The sequence below is a fragment of the Cyanistes caeruleus genome, chromosome 29 (assembly GCF_971803275.1).
Source record: "Cyanistes caeruleus chromosome 29, bCyaCae1.hap1.1, whole genome shotgun sequence".
Classification (NCBI taxonomy): domain Eukaryota; kingdom Metazoa; phylum Chordata; class Aves; order Passeriformes; family Paridae; genus Cyanistes; species Cyanistes caeruleus.
This window is the reverse complement of record NC_141729.1, coordinates 4,337,617-4,358,432: the sequence shown is the minus strand read 5'-3', so window position 1 is coordinate 4,358,432 and position 20,816 is coordinate 4,337,617. Positions and strand designations below refer to the sequence as shown.

Here is a 20,816-nt window from a genome sequence, read left to right as displayed (position 1 = left end):
CCTTGCTGTGCCTCTGCCTGCCCAGGCAGGCTGGGAGGGTGGCTCTGGTGGCTGATGGTGAGTTCTGAGGGCTGTGGTGGCTGATGGCGAGTTCTGAGGGCTGTGGTGGCTTGGTGGCACAGCTGGAAGCGTTGGTGGCTGCAAACAGCCCAGCCCTGCTCGGATCTGGGTTTTTGGCCTGACTCCTCTGCGTCTGAGAAGAGCCAGAACTGAGTTTTACCAAGTGCAAGAATTCACAGAGATTAAAAAAAAAGATGCAGAGAGCTTAAAAAAAACCATCACGAGGTTGCTCAAAGTTTGATGAATTCTTTCCCCCCCCCTCTAGAAAATCAAAGAAATCACCTACATGCACTCGGAAGGCATCCTGGCCGGGGAGCTGAAGCACGGCCCCCTGGCCCTGGTGGACAAGCTCATGCCTGTGATCATGATCATCATGAGAGACCACACCTATGCCAAGTGCCAGAACGCTCTCCAGCAGGTCATTGCACGCCAGGTGAGGGCCTGGGGGGTCTGCAGTGCACCAGGGCTGATGCTTCTGACAGAAAAGCGTTTCACAGACAGCCAGGCTGTTCACTGTGCTGTCACTGTCCACGTGTCAGCTCAGTGGATGCTGTGGTCATCCCAGCAGCAGTTTTTGCAGCAATTGCAGAAGCCTGGCACGGTCTGGGTGACCCTTAAACGCCCCACAGGGCTGCCCAGGGGATGGGAAGCTGTTTGCTTCTAAATTAAGTCATAAATTTTGCCACTGGCGCTCAGCACAGATCGAGAGAAGAACCTTCCACACATCAGCTTTCCTTCAGCCTTCCAAAGCTTTCCTTCAGCCTCCCAAACCTTTCCTTCAGCCTTCCAAACCTTTCCTTCAGCCTCCCAAACCTTTCCTTCAGCCTTCCAAACCTTTCCTTCAGCCTTCCAAAGCTTTCCTTCAGCCTCCCAAAGCTTTCCTTCAGCCTTCCAAACCTTTCCTTCAGCCTTCCAAACCTTTCCTTCAGCCTTCCCCTCTGTTGCAGGGCCGGCCTGTGGTGATCTGTGACAAGGAGGACATCGAGACCATCAAGAACAACAAGAGAACAATCAAAGTTCCCCACTCAGTGGACTGTCTGCAGGGGATCCTGAGCGTCATCCCCCTCCAGCTGCTGGCCTTCCACCTGGCCGTGCTCAGGGGCTATGATGTGAGTACTGACCCTGCTCCCCGCACTCCTGGCTGCTGCTGCTGCTGCTGCAAGGCTCGGGGGGTTGGCTGTGCCCTGCTGGAGCTGCTGAGTGCCCAGGGCTACTGGTGGCCAGGGCAGAGCTGGGAGGAGGCCCAGCACACGCGGCTGGGGCTGGTGCAGCTGAGCTGGGACGTGTCTGTGCTCTGTGGGAGCAGCCAGGCTCTGCTGGGCAGCTAAAGGGAAGGTGACAGTCCTCAGAAAGGTGTTTGGTGTTGGCTGTTTGATCTTAACACAGACACTGGCCTGTTATCAGTGACCTCTGAGCACTGGAGCAGCGTGGGCTAAAGGGACTCGCTCCTCAGTTCTGACAGAAGAGTTGTAACTTTAATTAAGGTTGTGGACTCTTTTCTGCACCGATTGTTCCAAATGAACATGAGAACACGTTGGGTTGTTCTCAGTTGGAAGACAGAGCAGACATTCCACACATCACAAAGTTATACACAGACAAACCAGGTGTGTAAATACTCACGAGCCTGTTCTTTCTCCTCCCTCTCTGCAGGTTGATTTTCCAAGAAATCTGGCCAAGTCCGTAACTGTAGAGTGAAAGATCATCTGACTCATAGGGGCAAAGGGGAATTAAATGAAAGACTTTTTTTGGTACCAAAATAACTCGATTTTAAAGCCCCCTAGGTAAATCTTATTTTGGTAAATTGTTGTTTGTGTATAAGATCACCATAATTCCATTACATTAGTGATTGTCCAATCGATTCCACACGCTATGTCAACAGCTCTGGGTTTTTTCTGATCAGTAGACTTCCATGGAAGATGTTAAAAGGTTTTCCTTAAAGATTGCTGAGTCTCCTAGGTAAGGGGCCCTCCACTTTCCTCTGAGCTGCTGTCATTGTCTCTTACCCCTTGTGGCTCAGTCACTGACGAGAAACCTCTGAAGGAACTGGCAGTGCCCTGCCATGCTCCCAGCAGGACACCAGGACACACAGCTGCTCCTGCTCCTGCTCCTGCAGGTATTTCATCAGTGAATGAAGCTGCAGGCAAGCCTTTGGGGTGAATTCCTGCCTCAGGTGCAGAAGGGAGTTCAGCTGAGCTCGCCAGGGCGCTGCCAGGGAGGTGCTGCTGCTGCAGAAGGGTTTGAGCTGTGCCAAAAACAGAGCAAGTGACAATCTCGGTGCTGTGGGACCCAGCTGGGGCTGGGAGCTCTGGGCTGTGGCCAAAGGAGTGACCAGAGCTCGCTCTGAGCTGCTGCTGCTGCTGGTGTTTGGGGCTTTTTAAAACAAGTGGAAGTTTTCCTGTGCTGAGGATTTTCCCCTTGGACTGAGGGGCACTGTGAGCACACCTGAGTGACCCAGCTGTGCACACACCTGAGTAAGGGGATAAAATGGCTCCTTAAATGACAGAAATAAATACCTTGGTAATGTTTCTATAACAAGCTTGAGGAGAATGAAAAATGACACGGGAAATAGATCTCCAGAACTCAAAACCTGACTTTTTCAGTCATCAAAGGGCAGTTGTGATGCATTTCCCAATGTGAAAAGGTGAATTTCCTCCCATCCTGCTGGGTTTTGAATTAGCTTTACACAGGCACTGTCAAACCATGCCACAAGGTACAAAACAGTGCTGGTGAATATCCCAGGTCATCCTCTGCCCCTGAAAAATGGCTTTAGCAAATGCAGTGCTTGGGGACTGCCCAGTGCCCTGTCAGCCCCAGCTCCCCTGGCACAGGGGACCACAGCAGCCCTGAGCAAGGTATTCCCAAATTCTGTGGCCATTCTGCTTTGTATAAACCCACAGGGATTATTTCAGTTCAGTGTCAGTTGGGGGCTGAGTTTCATGATGAGAATGAGATGCTGTGAGCCTGGAAACAGCCTCTCAGAGCCAGTGTATGTGTTTATCCATCTGTCATCTGCAGATTTAATTGATGAACCCCTCGTGCTGCCAGTGTCTGTTTAAGAACAAAGTGGGAAATGCTGCATTTTAGTTCAGCCAGTGCTGTGTGTGAGGCCTGGGACAGCTGTGCCTCTGCCTAAACGTGACCTGCAGCCCTTCCTGCTTCACTGGAGGATGGTGATTGTCCTGAAGGGGAGAACGAGGCTTGTGCAATGCTCACAGGTGGGGGACAGCTCTTCCTCCTCCTCCTCCTCCTCCTCCTCCCGCAGCAGCTTTGCTCAGGAGCCCCTGTGCAGGGCTGGCTGCAGGCTGGGATGTGCAGTGTCCATCCTCTGTTCTCAGAACACAATCCCACCTCAAACAGCCCCTCAGGGCAATTGGGGAGTTCCCTTTTCCTGCAGCCAGCGCTGCTTTTACCCTGCCTTGCACCGAGGGCAGGGGGCAAACCCCCCCTGAGCACGAGCTGCTGCTCCATCCAGCTCTGCTAGTGCAGGCTGTTTGTGGAAGCTGTGCACAAAGAGGACCAAAGAGCAGGAGTTAGAGATGCCCAGCCTGGCAGTGGAGCTGCTGCTGGGTTTGTGCCGTGCCACACAAACCCTCGTTTGTAGCTGGAGGCACTGATGGGCCAGGGGAGCCAGCCCTGCTCTGCCTGGAGTGTCAAACCCTGCCTGCTGCAGGCTGCTGCCCTCAGGGAGCCCGGGGGATGCTGAGGGCTCAGCCTCAGAGGATGCTCTGCAGCACACCTGGATGAAGAATTTCTCTGCTGAGCGTGGCAGGGAACCCGTTCAGCATCTCGTTGTTGTTGTTGTTGTTGTTGTTGCCATGCAGTGTGAAGTGAGAATGTACAAAGGACTCTTTTTAGCTTTCCTTACCTCATTTTGTCCACCTGTTGCATTTCCATGAACAGATGATGTTTCTCTTTTCCTTAGAAAACTCTTAGGATGTCTCGTGGTATTTATTAACAGCCAGTCAGTCTTCTGCTCTCCCAAATGAATGTTTTGCTTACTGAGCCAGTGAAATTCTCTCCTTCCTCACTGAGGTGTTGAAAAATTCAGCTGCCCTTTCTCTAAAACTGAGCCACAGGTAAATACAAAATACAGATCAAGGCCTTTGCCATCTGCAATAGCAGCTTCTATTCCTGCCTGCTTTGGTTCATTTGGTGTAACTTCCTCGCCTGCAGAGGCTCAGAGGGGAGCCCTGAGCTCTTGGGGGGGTTTCTTGAATTACCAAATTAAATTTAATTACCAAATTTAATTACCAAAGACCCAGCTCAGCACACGTTTCTGCCCAGACAGATTCCACACACGTGGAAACTGAGCTGCACGTGGAATTTGCTGCAGACAGAAAGGTTTTTTTCCCCAGATTTGTCACCAGAGCCCATCAGTGCCTGGGCAGGGCCATCTCCTGGGTGAGGTGGGGACACCCTGTGCTGGGTCAGGCTCAGCCCCCCGTGCCTGAGAGAGCCAAAAATCACCCAGAGCATTTCCCAGCCTCGTGGGCCTCACACAGAACCCTCAGCCCAGAGCCTTGGGCCCAGCCCAGACACAGAGGGCTGCTTGAGCTGCAGAGTGAAGCCTTCAAAGGCACAAATCAAGCCCACAGCAGAGCAGAAGTGGCCCTTTCCCTGCCCTGGCTGTCCCCAGGAGTCCCTGCTGCCACAAGCAGGGTGGCTGTGTTGGATGGAGGCACTGAAGCAGCTTGAGTAGCACATTGGTGTTTAGCTGTGGCTGATTTTAGATCCTACCTGAATGTACCAAACTTGCCTCAAAGCAGGACCCCCTTCTCTTCACCAGAAGCAGGAAGAAGAAACAGAGGTATTTGGGTTGAAAACACAAAAAAAAGGAAAGAAAACTATTTGCCTTCAATTCAGTTTCTGTAAATAGACATTTGAGTGGCAAACCCACATTTCCTCCCTTGTAGATTCTGTGCTGTAAATATCCAGCTGGCTTGGGTTCTGGGGACCAGACTGTACCGTGTTTCTGTCGTGTGCTGTATGCAGAAGATGTCTTACTTTGTCTGTTCTATAATTTGGGTTTTGTCTCTTTGCTTACTTTTTTTGTATCTCACCCTTTGAATAAAATCAAGTGCCCTACATGAAACAAGTGGAATTACTGGTCTTTAGTTAAATCCATGGAGAACAGGCAAGCCCTGTGGAAGTTAGGGGCTGGATGAACAAAGCAGAAAACCCCAGGGCTTAACTCTTCCTTTCCTGAGCAGCAAGGCTGTTTGCAGTCAGAGCTTCAGCCTCTGTTTCATTGTTCATATTCCACCTGCCCTTTCCTGATTCCCATGGTCCTCACCTGGGACAGGAACAGGACAAAAGGGAGTGCAGGGCCCTGGGCACAGCCCTGAGCTGGGTCCAGCTCGGCTCCCCAGGGCTCTGGGACCTTGTGCAGGACAGGGCCAGCAGGGGAGCTCAGCCAGGGCTCTTTGTTCAGGGCTAAATCACAAATCAGCAAAGCCCAGCTGCAACAGAGAGCAGCAATGGGCAAATCTGGAGAGCAGCTGGGCCCTCCCAGTGCCTCATTCCCTCTGTTCCTGCATTTCCCCCAGCTCCTCATTCCCTCTGTTCCTGCATTCCCTCTGTTCCTGCATTCCCTGTGTTCCTGCATTCCCTCTGTTCCTGCATTCCCCCAGCTCCTCATTCCCTGTGTTCCTGCATTCCCTCTGTTCCTGCATTTCCCCATCTCCTCTCATCCCCCAGCTCCTCATTCCCTCTGTTCCTGCATTCCCTCTGTTCCTGCATTTCCCCATCTCCTCTCATCCCCCAGCTCCTCATTCCCTCTCTCCTGCCCCAGGAGGGGATGGCTGGAGCCTCCTGGGCAGGGTGGACAGCCCAGCCCAGCTCCACGTCCCCAGCAGGGAGGGCAGGGGACACCCAGGAGCTGCAGGGGTGGCCCAGCCTGTCCTGTCCATGAGCAGGGAATCTCCGGGCAGGATTTTGGCTGCCTCCCCTCCCTGGATCCTCCTGGGGCTGCGAGGGGGACAGGGCAAACCCCAGGGATGTACCCAGAGCCAGCCTCCAGGGCATGGAAAAGGAGCTGGAGCCACAAAAGCTCCTCCCCAGCAGGAGAGCAGCTCAGACAGACCCTGTGCTCTGCAGGGCTCACATTCCTGCTGGCATTCCCTGCAGCAGCTCCTTTCCCCAGCCCTGCAAGTGCTGCCAGTGGGAATTCTGCTGTGCCCAGCCCAGGGGAGCCTGAGGGAGCTGCCCCAGCCAGGACAGGAGGGACAGGAGGGACAGGGTGACCCCCAGGACAGGAGGGACAGGAGGGACAGGAGGGACAGGAGGGACAGGGTGACCCCCAGGACAGGAGGGACAGGAGGGACAGGAGGGACAGGGTGACCCCCAGGACAGGAGGGACAGGAGGGACAGGGTGACCCCCAGCCCCGGCCTGAGCCTCAGGCCCTGCCCGCTGGAATTCAGGGGGTTTGGGGACTGCACAAATCTGGGAAAGGGAAAATCCCAACCCACGGGAGGGCCAGGTCTGTGTGACGCAGGGAATGTGTGTGACAGCCCCTGCTGACAGGGGATGGCTGCTCTCATCCTCCTCCTCCTCCCCAGCTGAGCCCCCTCAGCCACGTCCCCTCCCTCAGGCCCCCAGAACAGAAGTGTTGGATGGGCTGAGTTCCTCTGTGCAAGGATGGGGTGGCTCAAAGGTGTCCACAGGAGCCAGCCAGGCCAGCCAGGGGCTGTGGTTTCCATGGCTGCCTGTCCCTGTCCAGGTGGATCATTCCCTGTGTTCAGGTGGATCATTCCCTGTCCAGGGGGATCATTCCCTGTCCAGGTGGATCATTCCCTGTCCAGGGGGATCATTCCCTGTGCTCAGGTGGATCATTCCCTCTCCAGGTGGATCATTCCCTGTCCAGGGGGATCATTCCCTGTTCAGCTGGATCATTCTCTGTCCAGGGGGATCATTCCCTGTTCAGCTGGATCATTCCCTGTCCAGGGGGATCATTCCCTCTCCAGCTGGATCATTCCCTGTGCTCAGGTGGATCATTCCCTTTTGAGTGGATCATTCCCTGTGCCCAGGGCTGTTGTTTTTATGGCTGCCTGTCCCTTTTGCAGGTCGATCGCATCGCTGCCTCCAGAGACTGAGCACCAGCACCGTCCCCGGAGCCTCGAGGAGCAGGAGCCAGGGGTGAGAGGGGACAGCCAGACCCTGCCTGGGGGTGACAGCATCTCCAGGGTGACACCGGCCCTGGGGTGACACCAGCCCTGGGGTGACACCAGCCCTGGGGTGGCACCAGCCCTGGGGTGACACCAGCCCTGGGGTGACACCGGCCCTGGGATGACAGCATCTCCAGGGTGACACCGGCCCTGGGGTGACAGTGGCACTGGGGTGACAGTGGCACTGAGGTGACACCAGCCCTGGGGTGACAGTGGCACTGGGGTGAACAGCTCAGAGAAAACCCCGACAGGCACACGGACACTGCTGTAACCACCCCAAATAAACTCAAACCCCTTCTCTGTTGGTTTAGCTCAGAATTATTCCAGAGGATGGCACTGAACTCGTTCAGCTCCTGCTGGGGTTTGTCTCCAGGGAGGGAGGAGCAGGGCCAGGAGCGCTGGAGGAGCCCTGCAGGAAAAACTGGGGAGGAAACCCAGAGAAATGATAACCCAGATTATATTGTTATATTATATTGTATAAACATATTGTATTTATACAACAGCAACACCCAAAGCTCCCCCTGCCTGCTCTAGAGAACACTTTTAAGGAATCAGGAATCTGCCAACAGGAATTAATCCTGGGTTTCTTTGTCAAAAAGCCCCCAGAATTATCCAGAGGGACCAGGGACAAAATTGTGCTGAACACTTTTCCTGGGGTTTGGGGTTTTTTTTTAGCCTCTGAAAGCAGAAGGTGTCACCCTCAGTTCACCCATTGGCACAGTCAGGAATTAAAACTGCATTTCTCTGCATCTCCCTGCATTTTCTGGGTCAATGCAAATTTCCTCAGTCTCCAGAAAAGCATCTCGCAGGATTTTCCTGCAGCTGCAGGGAGCAAGCAGGGCTTTGCTGTGGTGGCTGGAGGAGAGCTGCTGCCTCAGGAGGCTCCCAGAGCCCTCAGGACACAAAAAAAGCTCTGCCAACAACTCCCCCTTTCACCCTCCACAGGTTATTTTCCTCCACATCCTTCTTTAAGGAAAAAAACAGATGATTTTATTTTGCAAGCGGGTTATTTTTGCTGGGTTGTCTCAGGCTGGGGGAGCAGCCTGGACCCTCCCCAGACAGGGGCAGGCAGAGGCAGACGAGCGAGGATGACTTCAGAATCTGACATTCTGAGCTGGGCTGCTTAAAAAAACAAACAAGGAACTGTCTGAAGCCACTGCAGATATTTCAGTGAGTTTCCAGCCACTGGAAACCTCTGCAGCTTCCACGCTGGGCTGTGGCACCATGGGCTGGGATCACTTTCAGCATCACACACCCCCAGACACTCATCCTGCCCCCAGAAAAGCTCAAATCCACACCAAAACAGGAGCTCCCGAGTCGTGTCCCGTGGGATCAGCTCTGGCAGCCCATGGAAAGTTCTCTCCCTGCAGCCCAGGCTGGCTCCCTCGCCTTGGACACAGATAAAAATTCATTCCCACTCTTGTTTTCCCACATCTGCCGCAGCCCTTGGCAGCGGGGAGGGGATGCCCTGCACGTGGGGAGGGATTTTCCAGCTCTTTCATCCTTGCACCCTTTCCTTTAAGGGATTTAGGGGCTCACAAGTGCCCATGCCTTAAATAAAATCTGGGAACGGATCCCAGCCTCCCCCTCAGGCCCTCCAGTCTGGAGCATCTGCAGTGCACAGGAATTTTCATTTCGTCTGAGCCCGGGCACTGCAGAGTCCAAAACTCTCATTTTCCCAGAGGATTTTCCCAGCTTTTCCTTCAAGCAGCTCCAGGTTTGTCCCCACGGCCGAGGAGAGCTGGGATGTTCCGTGGGAATGCCGAGGCCAAAGCTGCTCCCATTATTTCCCATTATTTCCCATTATTTCCCATTATTTCCCATTATTTCCCATTATTTCCCATTATTTCCCATTATTTCCCATTATTTCCCATTATTTCCCATTATTTCCCATTATTTCCCATTTCCCAGGAGCAGACTGAAGGAATGCAGACATTCCCTCTCCCTGCCTTTTCCTGTCCCAGAGATTTTCCATGGAGTCAGAAACACCCCAGGAATGATCCTGACCCCTCACTGCCCACGGGGGCTGGCGGCAGAGGGGCACCAAGATCTTCTGGAGGCAGCTGAAGGCTCTCACAAGCCGGAGGAGATGCCAGGGAGGATTTGAAATGGGGATGGAAAGTGGAATTTAGAAATCCCCAGCTTTTCTTGCTGAGTTACCTCATCCCCCAGCTCGCTTTTCCGCTCCCCGCGGTATTTTTGCACGCTATGGTTTCTCCATCCCCGGTAATTCCTCCAGCTCTGGAAAAGGCCCCACAATTTAACAGGATTTTACAGAATTCCCTGCTCAGGCTGCAGCTCTGGCCACATCCAGCACGAGCCAGGATGTCCCAAATCTTCCAGCATCGCTTTGGGGGGTGACTGCTCTGCCCTTGTGCCGTGAGAAAACGTTTCCCCTCCTGCTCTGCACCTTCCCAAGATATTTTCCCTTCCCACATTACCAGCAGGACCCTTCAAAACATTCCACTATTAAAAAAATACTTCAATAATCTGAAAGTTCTGGCAATGTGCTACAGACTTTCAGCCACTGTCTGCATCCAGGATGATTTATTTTGCAGCTCATGATATTTTTACAAGTTTCTGATTATTATTTTATAGCTGTTTCTGAAATAAAAAGATGCCCTGCGCTCTCCAGCACAGGGAGGAGCTCTGAGCCCCCCTGGCATTTCCATCAGCCCCACACAAACCCTTGTTTATCACTCAGACAGGGCTTGCTCTGCCAGATTTAGGGTGAAAAAAAGGAATTTCCTTCCCTGCCGAGTGAGGAGCTGCTCATCTTTCCCAGGGCAGGTGGGGAAGGAGCAGGACTGGACCAGTGTCACCTCCTCAGGGACACAAAACCAGTGGAAACCACGAGAAATCCCTGCCAGGGCTCCCCAGCCCAGCCCATCCCAGTGCCCCCCGTTCCCTGCCCCACAGAGGAGCTGCTCCCACAGCTCTGAGCCACCCCAAACCCTCCCTGAGCCCCCAGTGCCCCCAGCAGCCCAAACTGGGAGCCCAAACTGGGATCCTAAACTGGGATCCTAAACTGGGATCCTAAACTGGGAGCCCAAACTGGGATCCTAAACTGGGATCCTAAACTGGGAGCCCAGACTGGGATCCTAAACTGGGAGCCAGCCCTGCTCCCACAGGGCTCCCAGTTTAGGAATGGGCAGTTTAGGCTCTGTCACATCCCAAAGAAAACAGATTTTGTGGCAGGAGTGCTCTGGGCTGTTGGGAAGAAAAGCACCAGGTTTGAGATCCCCAGGATAACGAAAAACCCGTTTGGGAGAATTTGTTGCCCGGGATTTCCTTCGCCTGGGCAGGAATTGCTCAGAGCCCAGCAGAGATTTGTGTAGTTCTTTAATAATAACACCAAGGTCAGCGAGAGTAATGACTGAATTTAACAAATGACACATGCAGCAAACAGAGGGGGCAAAACAGCACAGGCTGAAGAATCCAAGGTGGAAACGGGGACCCTCCTGCTCCTCCCCTGAAGGTCCCAATTTGTCACCCCCAATTTGTCACCCCCAATTTGTCACCCCCAATTTGTCACCCCCGAAAGTTGGCAGAGCCCTGGGAGCCAGAGGAGCCCCTTCCCCAGAATAAAGAGTGCCAGAAGTGGCTGCAGAGAGCAGAGCTCATCCAGCTGAGCTCAGATCTCAGAGCACAGCCAGCAGCACCAGTGACACCAGGCAAGGGAAATAAAATAAAATAAAATAAAATAAAATAAAATAAAGCAGAATCTGAACCTCGGGCAGAGGCTCAGCCCCTGGAGCTGCCAGGCACTGAGTTTGGAATGACTGAGAGACGAGGGGAGGAAGCAAAGAGCAAAAGAAGCAGCTGATGTTTGTTCAGAGGTACCTGGTGCCCAGCTCAGCTCCTTTTGCACGAACATTTCATTAAAGGCTGGCTGCTGTGGCCAGGAAAGGTTCAGAGAGGCTACAAAAGGCACCAGGGAGCAGTGGGGGCTGCTCCAGCTAATTCCACCTCATTAACATGGCATTAATTGTCAGTGGGAGCTGCTTTGGATTCAGGGCCAAGTTCATCTCAGTGGCTTTCCACCGAGTTCCCAAATTAATCTTTGGGGTCCAGCACAAAGGGAGAGGGAATTTTAAAGGCACTTGAGGTAATTTTGGGAGCCACTTCTGCAACCAGGTTTAGGCTGGTCCTAAATCACAGAATGGTTTGGGTGGGATGGGATTTAAGGTCCCTTAATCCATTAATAATTAATAATTAATCATTAATAATTAATGCTCCTTAGGCACCCCCAGGGATCCCAGGGATCTCCTCTGGGAATTCCATCCCAGCCCCTCCCAGAGTGGGATTCCTTCCCAAATACAAACCAGACCCAAAATTCACCACCAGCATCAGGAAGGGTCAGCAAAGCCAATCCTCTGCTGAGCTGGGCTCTTCTCAGGAGCTGCAGCCAGATCCACAGGCAAAAAAAAAACCCCACTGGAGCTGCAGTTAATTAATTAATCCCAATTAATGCCATGGAAAACAGGTGCTCGTCACTACAGGAAATATTTGTACATTTATATATAAAAAAAAAAGCAATACAACCATAAAGAAAAAAAATACAACAAGCACAGCTTGATACCGTAACGTGCCATGAAATGTCATTGGCTTTATAATAATTTACTACAACTTGAAAAATGTTCTTTTATCCACGAGGGATAGGAAATGCTTCCATCTAACATATGGTAAGCATGCAGCAACAATATGTACAACAACAACAAAAAATTGGAGCTTGTTTTTTATTCTTCAGCTGGGTGATTACAAAGGGAGAATTTGGAAATCTTGATTTTCCAGGCTTTGTTTGGCATCTTTAAATCTGCAGGGTTTGTTCTTTTGGGGGTTTTTTTCTTTATTTTGGGGAGAATGACAATTTCCATGCACATCTGCAGAGACAACGTGGAGAATACACTGCTTTTGTTTGTCCCCCAGAGTTAAGTTTATTGGTTAATGAACTAATTAACCAATTTATTGGCTAATTGACACTTAATAAAATTCTCAATGATGTATCATTGAAAATCCATTTCTTTCCCAAATATTTTTGGAATGCTGAGGATCTGTTGGGGACACGGAGCCTGTGTTACACCACTCCCAGTTTTCACATCTTCCATCGTGAAACCAAAGCAAACAACACCAAAACAACACCAAAACAACACCAAAACAACACCAAACAACACCAAACAATACCAAACGACACCAAATCACAGCAAACAACACCAAACAACACCAAAACAACACCAAAACAACACCAAAACAACACCAAAACAACACCAAACAACACCAAATGACACCAAACAACACCAAAACAACACCAAACAACACCAAAACAACACCAAAACAACACCAAACGACACCAAACAACACCAAAACAACACCAAACGACACCAAACAACACCAAAACAACACCAAAACAACACCAAACGACACCAAACAACAGCAAACAACAGCAAATGACACCAAAACAACAGCAAATCACACCAAACAACACCAAACCACACCAAATAACACCAAACAACACCAAATCACACCAAATAACACCAAACAATACCAAATAACACCAAAACAACACCAAATGACACCAAACAACACCAAACCAACACCAAACCAACACCAAACCAACACCAAACAACACCAAACCAACACCAAACGACACCAAACAACACCAAACAACACCAAACCAACACCAAACAACACCAAACCAACACCAAACGACACCAAACGACACCAAACCAACACCAAACCAACACCAAATGACACCAAACTACACCAAAACAACAGCAAATCACACCAAATAACACCAAATCACACCAAACAACACCAAACAACACCAAACAACACCAAAATAACACCAAACAACAGCAAACAACACCAAACAACACCAAACAACAGCAAACAACACCAAACAACACCAAAATAACACCAAACCAACACCAAACCAACACCAAACAACAGCAAACAACACCAAATCACACCAAACAACACCAAACAACACCAAATAACACCAAATAACACCAAACAACACCAAACAACTCCAAACAACACCAAACAACACCAAACCAACACCAAACCAGACCAAACCGAAGCCAGGAGCTCTTTGCCTGCCCAGGTCCATCCAAAGGGACCATCCAAAGCTGGAGGGGGTGTTAAAGTGTCCCCTCCCAGCTGGCAGAGTCCTTTTGGGCATTGTTTGTGTCCTTTTGGGCATTGTTTGTGTCCTTTTGGGCATTGTTTGTGTCCTTTTGGACATTGTTTGTGTTTTTTTAGACATTGTTTGTGTCCTTTTGGACCCTGTGTCCGCCCATGGAACCACAGCTGGGATGAGGGAACAGCACAGGGGGATTTGCTGTGGGTCAGGGATTTTGCTGTGGGTCAGGGATTTGCTGTGGGTCAGGGATTTTGCTGTGGGTCAGGGATTTGCTGTGGGTCAGGGATTTTGCTGTGGGTCAGGGATTTTGCTGTGGGTCAGGGATTTTCTGTGGGTCAGGGATTTTGCTGTGGGTCAGGGATTTGCTGTGGGTCAGGGATTTTGCTGTGGGTCAGGGATTTTGCTGTGGGTCAGGGATTTGCTGTGGGTCAGGGATTTTGCTGTGGGTCAGGGATTTGCTGTGGGTCAGGGATTTTGCTGTGGGTCAGGGATTTTGCTGTGGGTCAGGGATTTGCTGTGGGTCAGGGATTTGCTGTGGGTCAGGGATTGCTCCGTGCTGCCTGCAGACAGAGCAGGGGGGATCAAGGGGCTCAGCCTGGTTTCAGCCCCAGCTCCTCAGGGCTGATTTTTCTCACCTGGGAGCTGCCCTGGGCCCAGCAGAGGGACCCGGAGCCTCAGAGCCCCTGATGTCCCTGCCCGAGGGGCCCAGGGCAGGTCCCCACTGAGCCTCTTCCCTCCCTTCCCTTTCCTCCTGGACAATTTCCTTTCCCTTGTTTTGCCAGGAAAGTTGGAACTGGCATTTCCAAAAGCACTGAAGGTGAAAAAAGGGATGAGAAGCCTTTGCTCCCCAAAGGTGTGAGATTTCCAGGGAGTTTGGTGCGAGCTGATCCCCAGGGAGCTCTGGCTGAGGAGTCTGCCCTGGCAGGAGCTCGGGAGGGTGCAGGACATGCCCTGGGGTCCCCCAGAGGTGAGGAGGAAGCAGGAGAAATGCAGCCAGTGCATTTCTTGGCAGGCTGATTCCCATCTGGCCTGTCCCAGGGGGGTTTGCCTCAGTCAGCACTGCTAAGAGGAGTGATGCTGTTGAGAGCTGACAAGAGTGAGTAAAGCACACTGGCTCCTCTTCACTCAGAGCTGGGGAGGCAGCTGCTACTCATTTAGGAAAGGGAAAAAATAAAAAAAAAAATTCCATGTGGAAACATTATGAAGGCAAAATAATTCAATTTACAGAAAAACAGGGATGCATCAGTGGCAACCTTTTCAAAGTGATGGCAACAAGGAGCCCAAGCAGACTGGATTTAGGGAACTCAAAACACCAAACCTCCTCTTGACATTCAGAGTCCTTCTCCTTGAAGTGGAAACCAGCCTTAAATTCTGCCACAGAACCGTGGAGTGACGGACTGGACGAGCAGAATCTGCCCAATGCAAAGACTCTTGTGCTGAGCACACCTCTCCCAAATTCCTCAGCGGTTCTCTGACCTCCTCTGTCCCTCTGGGGACACTGAAGGCTGTCCTCGGTTATCCTCATCCTCCTCATGGGGATTTGTTTTCCCGTGCAATCCCTTTCCATTCACCTGCCCAAAGCAGCATCCTGCGGTGCCTGGGGGTCCCCAGCTCTGCCTCTCGGGGTTCCTGTGCTGCTGCTGCCGCTGTCCCACAGCTGCAGATGTCCCCAGGTCACTGGTCGGGGTCTGCACCTTCCTGCAGCCCTTTTCGGGGAGGATTTCCTTGGCAGAGAGCTCGCTCTGGTTACCTGCTCCTTTTTCCTGGGGTCACCGTGGGGAGGCACAGGGAGGGCCCGGGGGATGGCGCAGCCCTGCCGGGATGGAACCCGAGCTCCTCTTGGCTCCTCTGGGCTTTTCCAGACTTTGGGGGCACTGATGCTCGAGGGGGTGAAGAGACGCAAGGGGACGAAAGGAGAAGATCTTGCCTGGGGGGTGCTCCAGAGGGCTGCAGCCCCCCAACCCAGCCAATTCTGCTGCCAGAGCCCCCTGGACACCTCGGGGGGAGCGGGGGGACCCCCCTAGGCCGTGGGGCGGGGGGGGGGCCGCGATGGGGGGGGGGCCCGGCTGGGGGGGGGCGCCTGGGGCGGGGGGGGCAGCGGGGGCAGCGTGGAGGAGGGGGAGGGGGCGTGGGGGGGGCTGGGGACAGGGGGGGTGTAGGTGGGGGTGGGGGCTGGGGGGGTGTAGATGGGCACCGGGGGGGGCACAGAGGGGTACGAGTTGTTGAGGGGGTATTTGGGGGGGGTCTCCGTGTTCTTCACCCGGGTGAAGTTGATGCAGCGGCCCTGGAAGGGAACGGGAGGAGGAGCGGAGTTACTGGGAGAGGCATTGCCACCATCATGGCAGGGACAGGACCCCCAAAAATTCCTGCTGTCATGGCAGGGACAGGATCCCCAGAAATTCCCACCATGGCAGGGACAGGACCCCCAGACATCCCCACCATCATGGCAGGGACAGGACCCCCAAAAATTCCCATCATGGCAGGGACAGGACCCCCCAAATATTCCCACCATGGCAGGGACAGGACCCCCAGACATCCCCACCACCATGGCAGGGACAGGACCCCCAAAAATTCCCATCATGGCAGGGACAGGACCCCCAGAAATTCCCACCATGGCAGGGACAGGACCCCCAGACATTCCTGCTGTCATGGCAGGGACAGGACCCCCAGAAATTCCTACCATGGCAGGGACAGGACCCCCCCAGACATTCCCACCACCATGGCAGGGACAGCTCCCACTGCCCCTGGCTGCTCAAACCCCAGTGTCCATCTCCAGTGTCCATCCCCAGTGTCCAGTCCCAATGTCCATCCCCAATATCCAACCCCAGTGTCCAGTCCCAATGTCCATCCCCAGTGTCTCAGTGTCCATCCCCAGTGTCCCAATGTCCAGTCCCAATGTCCATCCCCAATGTCCATCCCCAGTGTCCATCCCCAGTGTCCCAGTGTCCATCCCCAGTGTCCCAATGTCCATCCCCAGTGTCCCAGTGTCCATCCTGGCACACTCCCAGCCATGGAGCACCCAGGGCTCCCCAGGGCTCCCGTGCCAGGCCACACCACACCGTGAGCCCAGGATTTCCATCCCCACCCTCATCCCTGCAGCACAAACCTCGGCTCCTGCCCCTTCCCTCCTCAGCCTCAAACCACCAGCAGCACAAACTCCGGGCTTTGGAGCCTCTCTCTCCCTCAAACACCTGCCTTTTGTGTCCCACTCCAACCATTTACCAGGCAAAAGGGAAGCTTTGTTTAAATAAGACATTTTCCTGCTCAGAATTTTTCCTGAAATGCCTCATTGGGATGTCTTGATGTCCCTGGACTCGTCAGAAGCCAATAAACTGCTTTTCCTGCTCTTTGGTGCTAAGCTACAGTTTGTTGTAAAGTTTTAAACAAAACCTTTGCCCTCTGAGCTATTATTTTATTTTATTTTTTCTCACAAGTTCCACCTGCAAAAGATCCCACTGTAAATACTCAAATGTCAGAATCAGCACTACTGTATTATGGATTCATTCCTTTAGATATGAAATCATCCAAAAAAGGCGCTAGAGGATTTCTGAATCCATTCTTCATTTTTGGATCGCTGCTTATTTTCTGTTTTACTCTTTCCTCTCCCAAAGTAAATGTTTCTCCTGGTGAAAGATTGCCAGATGGAGCTCTGAGCCCCCCCTGGGCTGGAGCAGATTTGTTGGGGCAACGTTTTTAATCCCCTGCCTCTCCTCCCTGCTGTCCCCAGCCTGGGCACAAACGCTCTGCAGGCAGGACCCAGGAAAAGGAAGGTTCTGGAAGGATTTGACAGGGATGGGAGGGATCCAGAGATGTCCAGAGACCTCTCCAAGAGCTCTGCCAGCCGTGGATGTGGAGAAACATCTGCCTGAGCAAAGGGAAAGGGCTCCTGAGCGAGGCTCTGGAATCTGCAGGGCCACCTTCCCCCTGCCAGCAGCCCTGGCTCTGGTGGTGAGCACAGGGCACACCTTTCCTGGGCAGCTGCGTGGGCTGCAGCAGATAAACAGCAGCAATTCCTCAGCCCAGGGCTTTGTTCAGTGCAAGGAATCTTCTGAGCAGCCCAGCTCGTGTGCTGGAGGGGATAAAGTCACTGGCTGGAGTAAGGGATTGCTTGTCTATGAAAATGATGTAACCCTGGGACTCAGCCCAGCTCCTTCCCAGGCTCCAAAGCAAACAGATCTGCCCTTCAGTTATTTTTCATCTGGCTTCACTTTTTTATCTTGATCAGAGGGTGAATTAAGGCACTGAGTCTGAAACCTGCTGCCCTTTCTCCAGGAAGGAGAAGGAGGTACAAACTGCTATCAAAGCAGCTCCTCCTTGCAGCTCTCAGGATTATCCCACGGTCAGAGGCTCCTGCGTGCTCCCCAAGCTCCTCTTGACACGTGTTGCCTGCACGGCTTTGAGTATTTCTCCAGCCCGAGGAGGATCTGTGTTTGGTCTGGGGGCTTTGCTGGTTGCTGTGGGATGCTCTGCTGAGCCCTGGGTCTCTCATTGCCAGGGTGTGCCTGTGGCTGGCAGCGTGTCAGGGCTGCAGATCAGCTCTGGGATGGCTCTGGAGCTGCCCTGGGGGCCTGCCAGGGACACAGAGCAGAGCCCAGAGCTCCTGGGAGCCCCTGGGCTGGGTGACCTGAATTGGGCAGTCAGGGAAAAGCTGCCCTGGAGCCTCTGCCCAGCAGGGCTGGAGCTCCCAAAGCCCCCACAACAGGGCCTGGGGCTGCCAGCAGCAGCTCTGAGCGGGTTTTGCTGCCAGGGCTCCTCCAGCTCTGCTTCCCAAATCCAGGACCAAATCCAGAGCTGTCCCGGACACCTCGGACAGCCCAGGCTCAGCACTGGGGATTCTGCAGCCTGCTGCAAAGGAGCTGTGTGGAACCCCAGCAATGCCCATGAGGACTCCCCAAACCCCTCTATCCCCAGTGCACTGGGAACACTGGGAGCACTGGGAGAGACCCCGGGGCGTGCAGGCACCTGCAGAGCTCAGCCCTGAAACCACAGCAGCCAAACCCCCCCAGCTGCTCCAAAAACAATCCTGTGCTGTTTCTGAGCTGCTCCCAAACCAATCCTGTGCTGCTTCTGGGCTCTGCCCACCCTCAGTGCCCAGGGGAAGGGTACTTGGAGGGGGTGCTTTGCTCTGGGGGTACCTTGTCTCCTGGCTGGGGACGCATCACGGACACGCGGTCGTAGCCCTTTCGCAGCAGCACCCAGAGGGCGTCCAGCTTCCCCTGCAAGGAGAGCAGACACGGGGTTTGTTATTTTCTGGGCCAAGAGCAGTGCCCAGACCCTACAGGAGCTGCCCCATCGCTTCCAGTGCCTGTAGGAGATGTTGGAGAAGGTTTTCTCTCGCAGACACTCGCTGTGAACTCGCTGCAAGAGCAAAGGAGGAGCGCTCAGAGCTGCCAGGTAAGAGTGTCTGACCTTTCCAAAGGTGCTGTGTGACCCTGACACCTTCTGGGCCCACAGAGACACCAAAACCAGCTCCAAAACATGCAATCAGTGCAGGGAGCAGGGAGCTCCTGCAAAGCCTTCCCAAACTGTGTGGGGTGTTTGGGAGCTCTTTTGTGGTGTCTCACTAAAAATTCCCTTTCATGGGGGCAGAGTTCTTCTCTTCCCTTTCCAAGGAACCACCAAAATCCTCTCTGGGATCTCCATTCCCCCACCAGGGTGTCCAGCCAAGGCTTCAAAGCTTATTTTGGAGTTGCAGGGACACATGGGTGGAGGCAGACACGTAAAATGACTGCATGGAACTTGTTTCCGTAGCAGAAGGTGAGAGCCAGGAAAGTCTGTGACTCTGAAAAGAAGAGGCAAGAAGCTTCTCAGTCAGATTCTTCTGCATTTGGGCAGTGGAACCCCTCAGACCTGAGGGAAAACATCCCCTCTATTTCAATCCATCTTTCCCCTGCAGCAGAGCTGGTTGAAGCTCTTGATCTCCTGTCCACCCTGACAGCTTAAGAAATAAATACCTTTTTCTTCCATTTCTCCTTTAGGAAACACGACAACTTTCCATGGAACAACAAAAAAAAAAAAAAAAAAATTTCCCTTTTACTCTGCTGTCCTAATTTCCCAGAGCCTACCATGGTTTCTTGGGAAAAGCCAAGAGCTCCATCTTTGGGAGCCCCTGCTCTGCCTGAGAGCTGGGTGGGAGACAGGGAGTGTGCATCATGGAAAGGATGATGGCTGCAGAAACCAGATGGCAGCGGTTTCACTTGGAAACAGAAACCCTCCTGCTCTCCATGGACAGGCCGTGCCTCTGTCTGGACTCCTGCACAGCTGGAGCACCAGGTCACTTGGAGGGAAAAAAAAGAGAGGTCTGAAGGCAAATAAAGCCTGGAGCCCTGCTAGATCTGAAACCCAGAGAGAAGAAACAGTCAGGGAAACAAATGAAGGGGTTCCAGCCACGGAATTTCCTCTGAATTCACGGTAAACTCAGCTCTGCATTGGCCCTGAGTCACCCCAGTGCTCCTGAGACCTGCTGGTGGCACTTTTGGAGTCACCCCAGTGCTCCTGAGACCTGCTGGTGGCACTTTTGGAGTTACATTTTTTTTCCAGGGGGAAAGAGAGAAGGTGCTGGACCAGGTTTTCCAGGAGGCTCAGGTTTCTGGATCCTCTGGAAAACACCTGGGCTCCCCTGAGCGTCGCTGCCGTTCCCAGCCCTGGATCTGGGGCAGCTGCAAGGTCAGGGAGCGAGGAGAGCCCAGGCACGAGGCTGCTCCTGGCTCTTGGGGCACCACCTGGAGCAGCAAAACCTCTGTTTTCCTCCAGAGAACGAGCACATCCTCATTCCCCAGCAGCACAACTCCAAACCTGCCCAGGTGAGGAGCTCCTGGTGCCCCACACGGCTCCTCCCCAGGCACAGCCACTCCAGCAGCGCTTGGGCTTTGTGGACAGATCCATCAGAAGAAGAAGAAGATCTGCAGTGCCCCCGGGCAGGGCTGGGCTCACCTTGATGGGGGAGTACCACTTGCGAGGGGACGAGGGCCGGCGCATGCTGCTCCCGAGGTTCCTGGGCTCGGGGAATTCGTATTCCTGCTCTGGCATCTTCACCCTGGCGTTCTTGGCCTTCTCCAGCTTGGCACCTTCCTCGGTGGAGCCCTTTTCTCCCCAGCGCACCTGGGAGGAGGGATCAGGATCACACACCAGGAGCCCCCGTGCTTCCCCAGCATCCAGAGCCAAGCTGAGGAGCAATGCACAGGCTCTGAGCTTTGTTCCCACGCTGCAGCCCAAAGTCTGAACTTCTCCTTCCTGGTGTTTGTGAGAAATGTGGGAGTGGGGAAGATTTTCAGGAAAACTCAAACAATTTCCTTGTAATTGTATGGCAGTGCTGCCCTGTGTCCCAGGCAGGGACCAGGATGCTGCTGCACTAGAGGACAAAGATGGTCCCAAACTTCAGAAATCTTTGGCTCTCAGATATTCCCATACAAAAATGGCCTGGACTCAGATGCACCAAAAAAACCTGGAG

The 20,816-nt window shown here is 53.1% G+C and overlaps 2 protein-coding genes across 16 annotated transcripts in view; one reads left to right on the top strand and one right to left on the bottom strand.

The window, feature by feature from the left end:
• Positions 1-9,720, top strand: part of GFPT1 (glutamine--fructose-6-phosphate transaminase 1) — a 29,093-nt gene extending 19,373 nt beyond the window's left edge. For 6 of the 14 annotated variants that reach the window (XM_086865213.1, XM_086865218.1, XM_086865224.1 and 3 more), the window contains 3 exons: positions 326-493; positions 1,008-1,169; positions 1,711-5,152. In XM_086865213.1, coding sequence (XP_086721339.1) covers positions 326-493; positions 1,008-1,169; positions 1,711-1,755 — 375 coding nt within the window. In that variant the 3' untranslated portion in view covers positions 1,756-5,152. Of the gene's footprint in view, positions 1-325; positions 494-1,007; positions 1,170-1,710; positions 5,153-7,122; positions 7,529-9,135 lie in introns of those variants that run through there. The other 8 variants (XM_086865215.1, XM_086865220.1, XM_086865222.1 and 5 more) reach the window with 3 other exon arrangements.
• Positions 9,721-15,295: 5,575 nt separating this feature from the next.
• The window catches only part of ANTXR1 (ANTXR cell adhesion molecule 1), a 45,701-nt gene continuing 40,180 nt past the window's right edge, over positions 15,296-20,816 (bottom strand). For both annotated transcript variants that reach the window (XM_086865226.1, XM_086865225.1), the window contains 3 exons: positions 20,300-20,467; positions 18,502-18,582; positions 15,296-15,650 (listed from right to left, as the gene is read on the bottom strand). In XM_086865226.1, the coding sequence (XP_086721352.1) occupies positions 15,387-15,650; positions 18,502-18,582; positions 20,300-20,467 (513 nt within the window). In that variant the 3' untranslated portion in view covers positions 15,296-15,386. The remainder of the gene's footprint in view (positions 15,651-18,501; positions 18,583-20,299; positions 20,468-20,816) is intronic.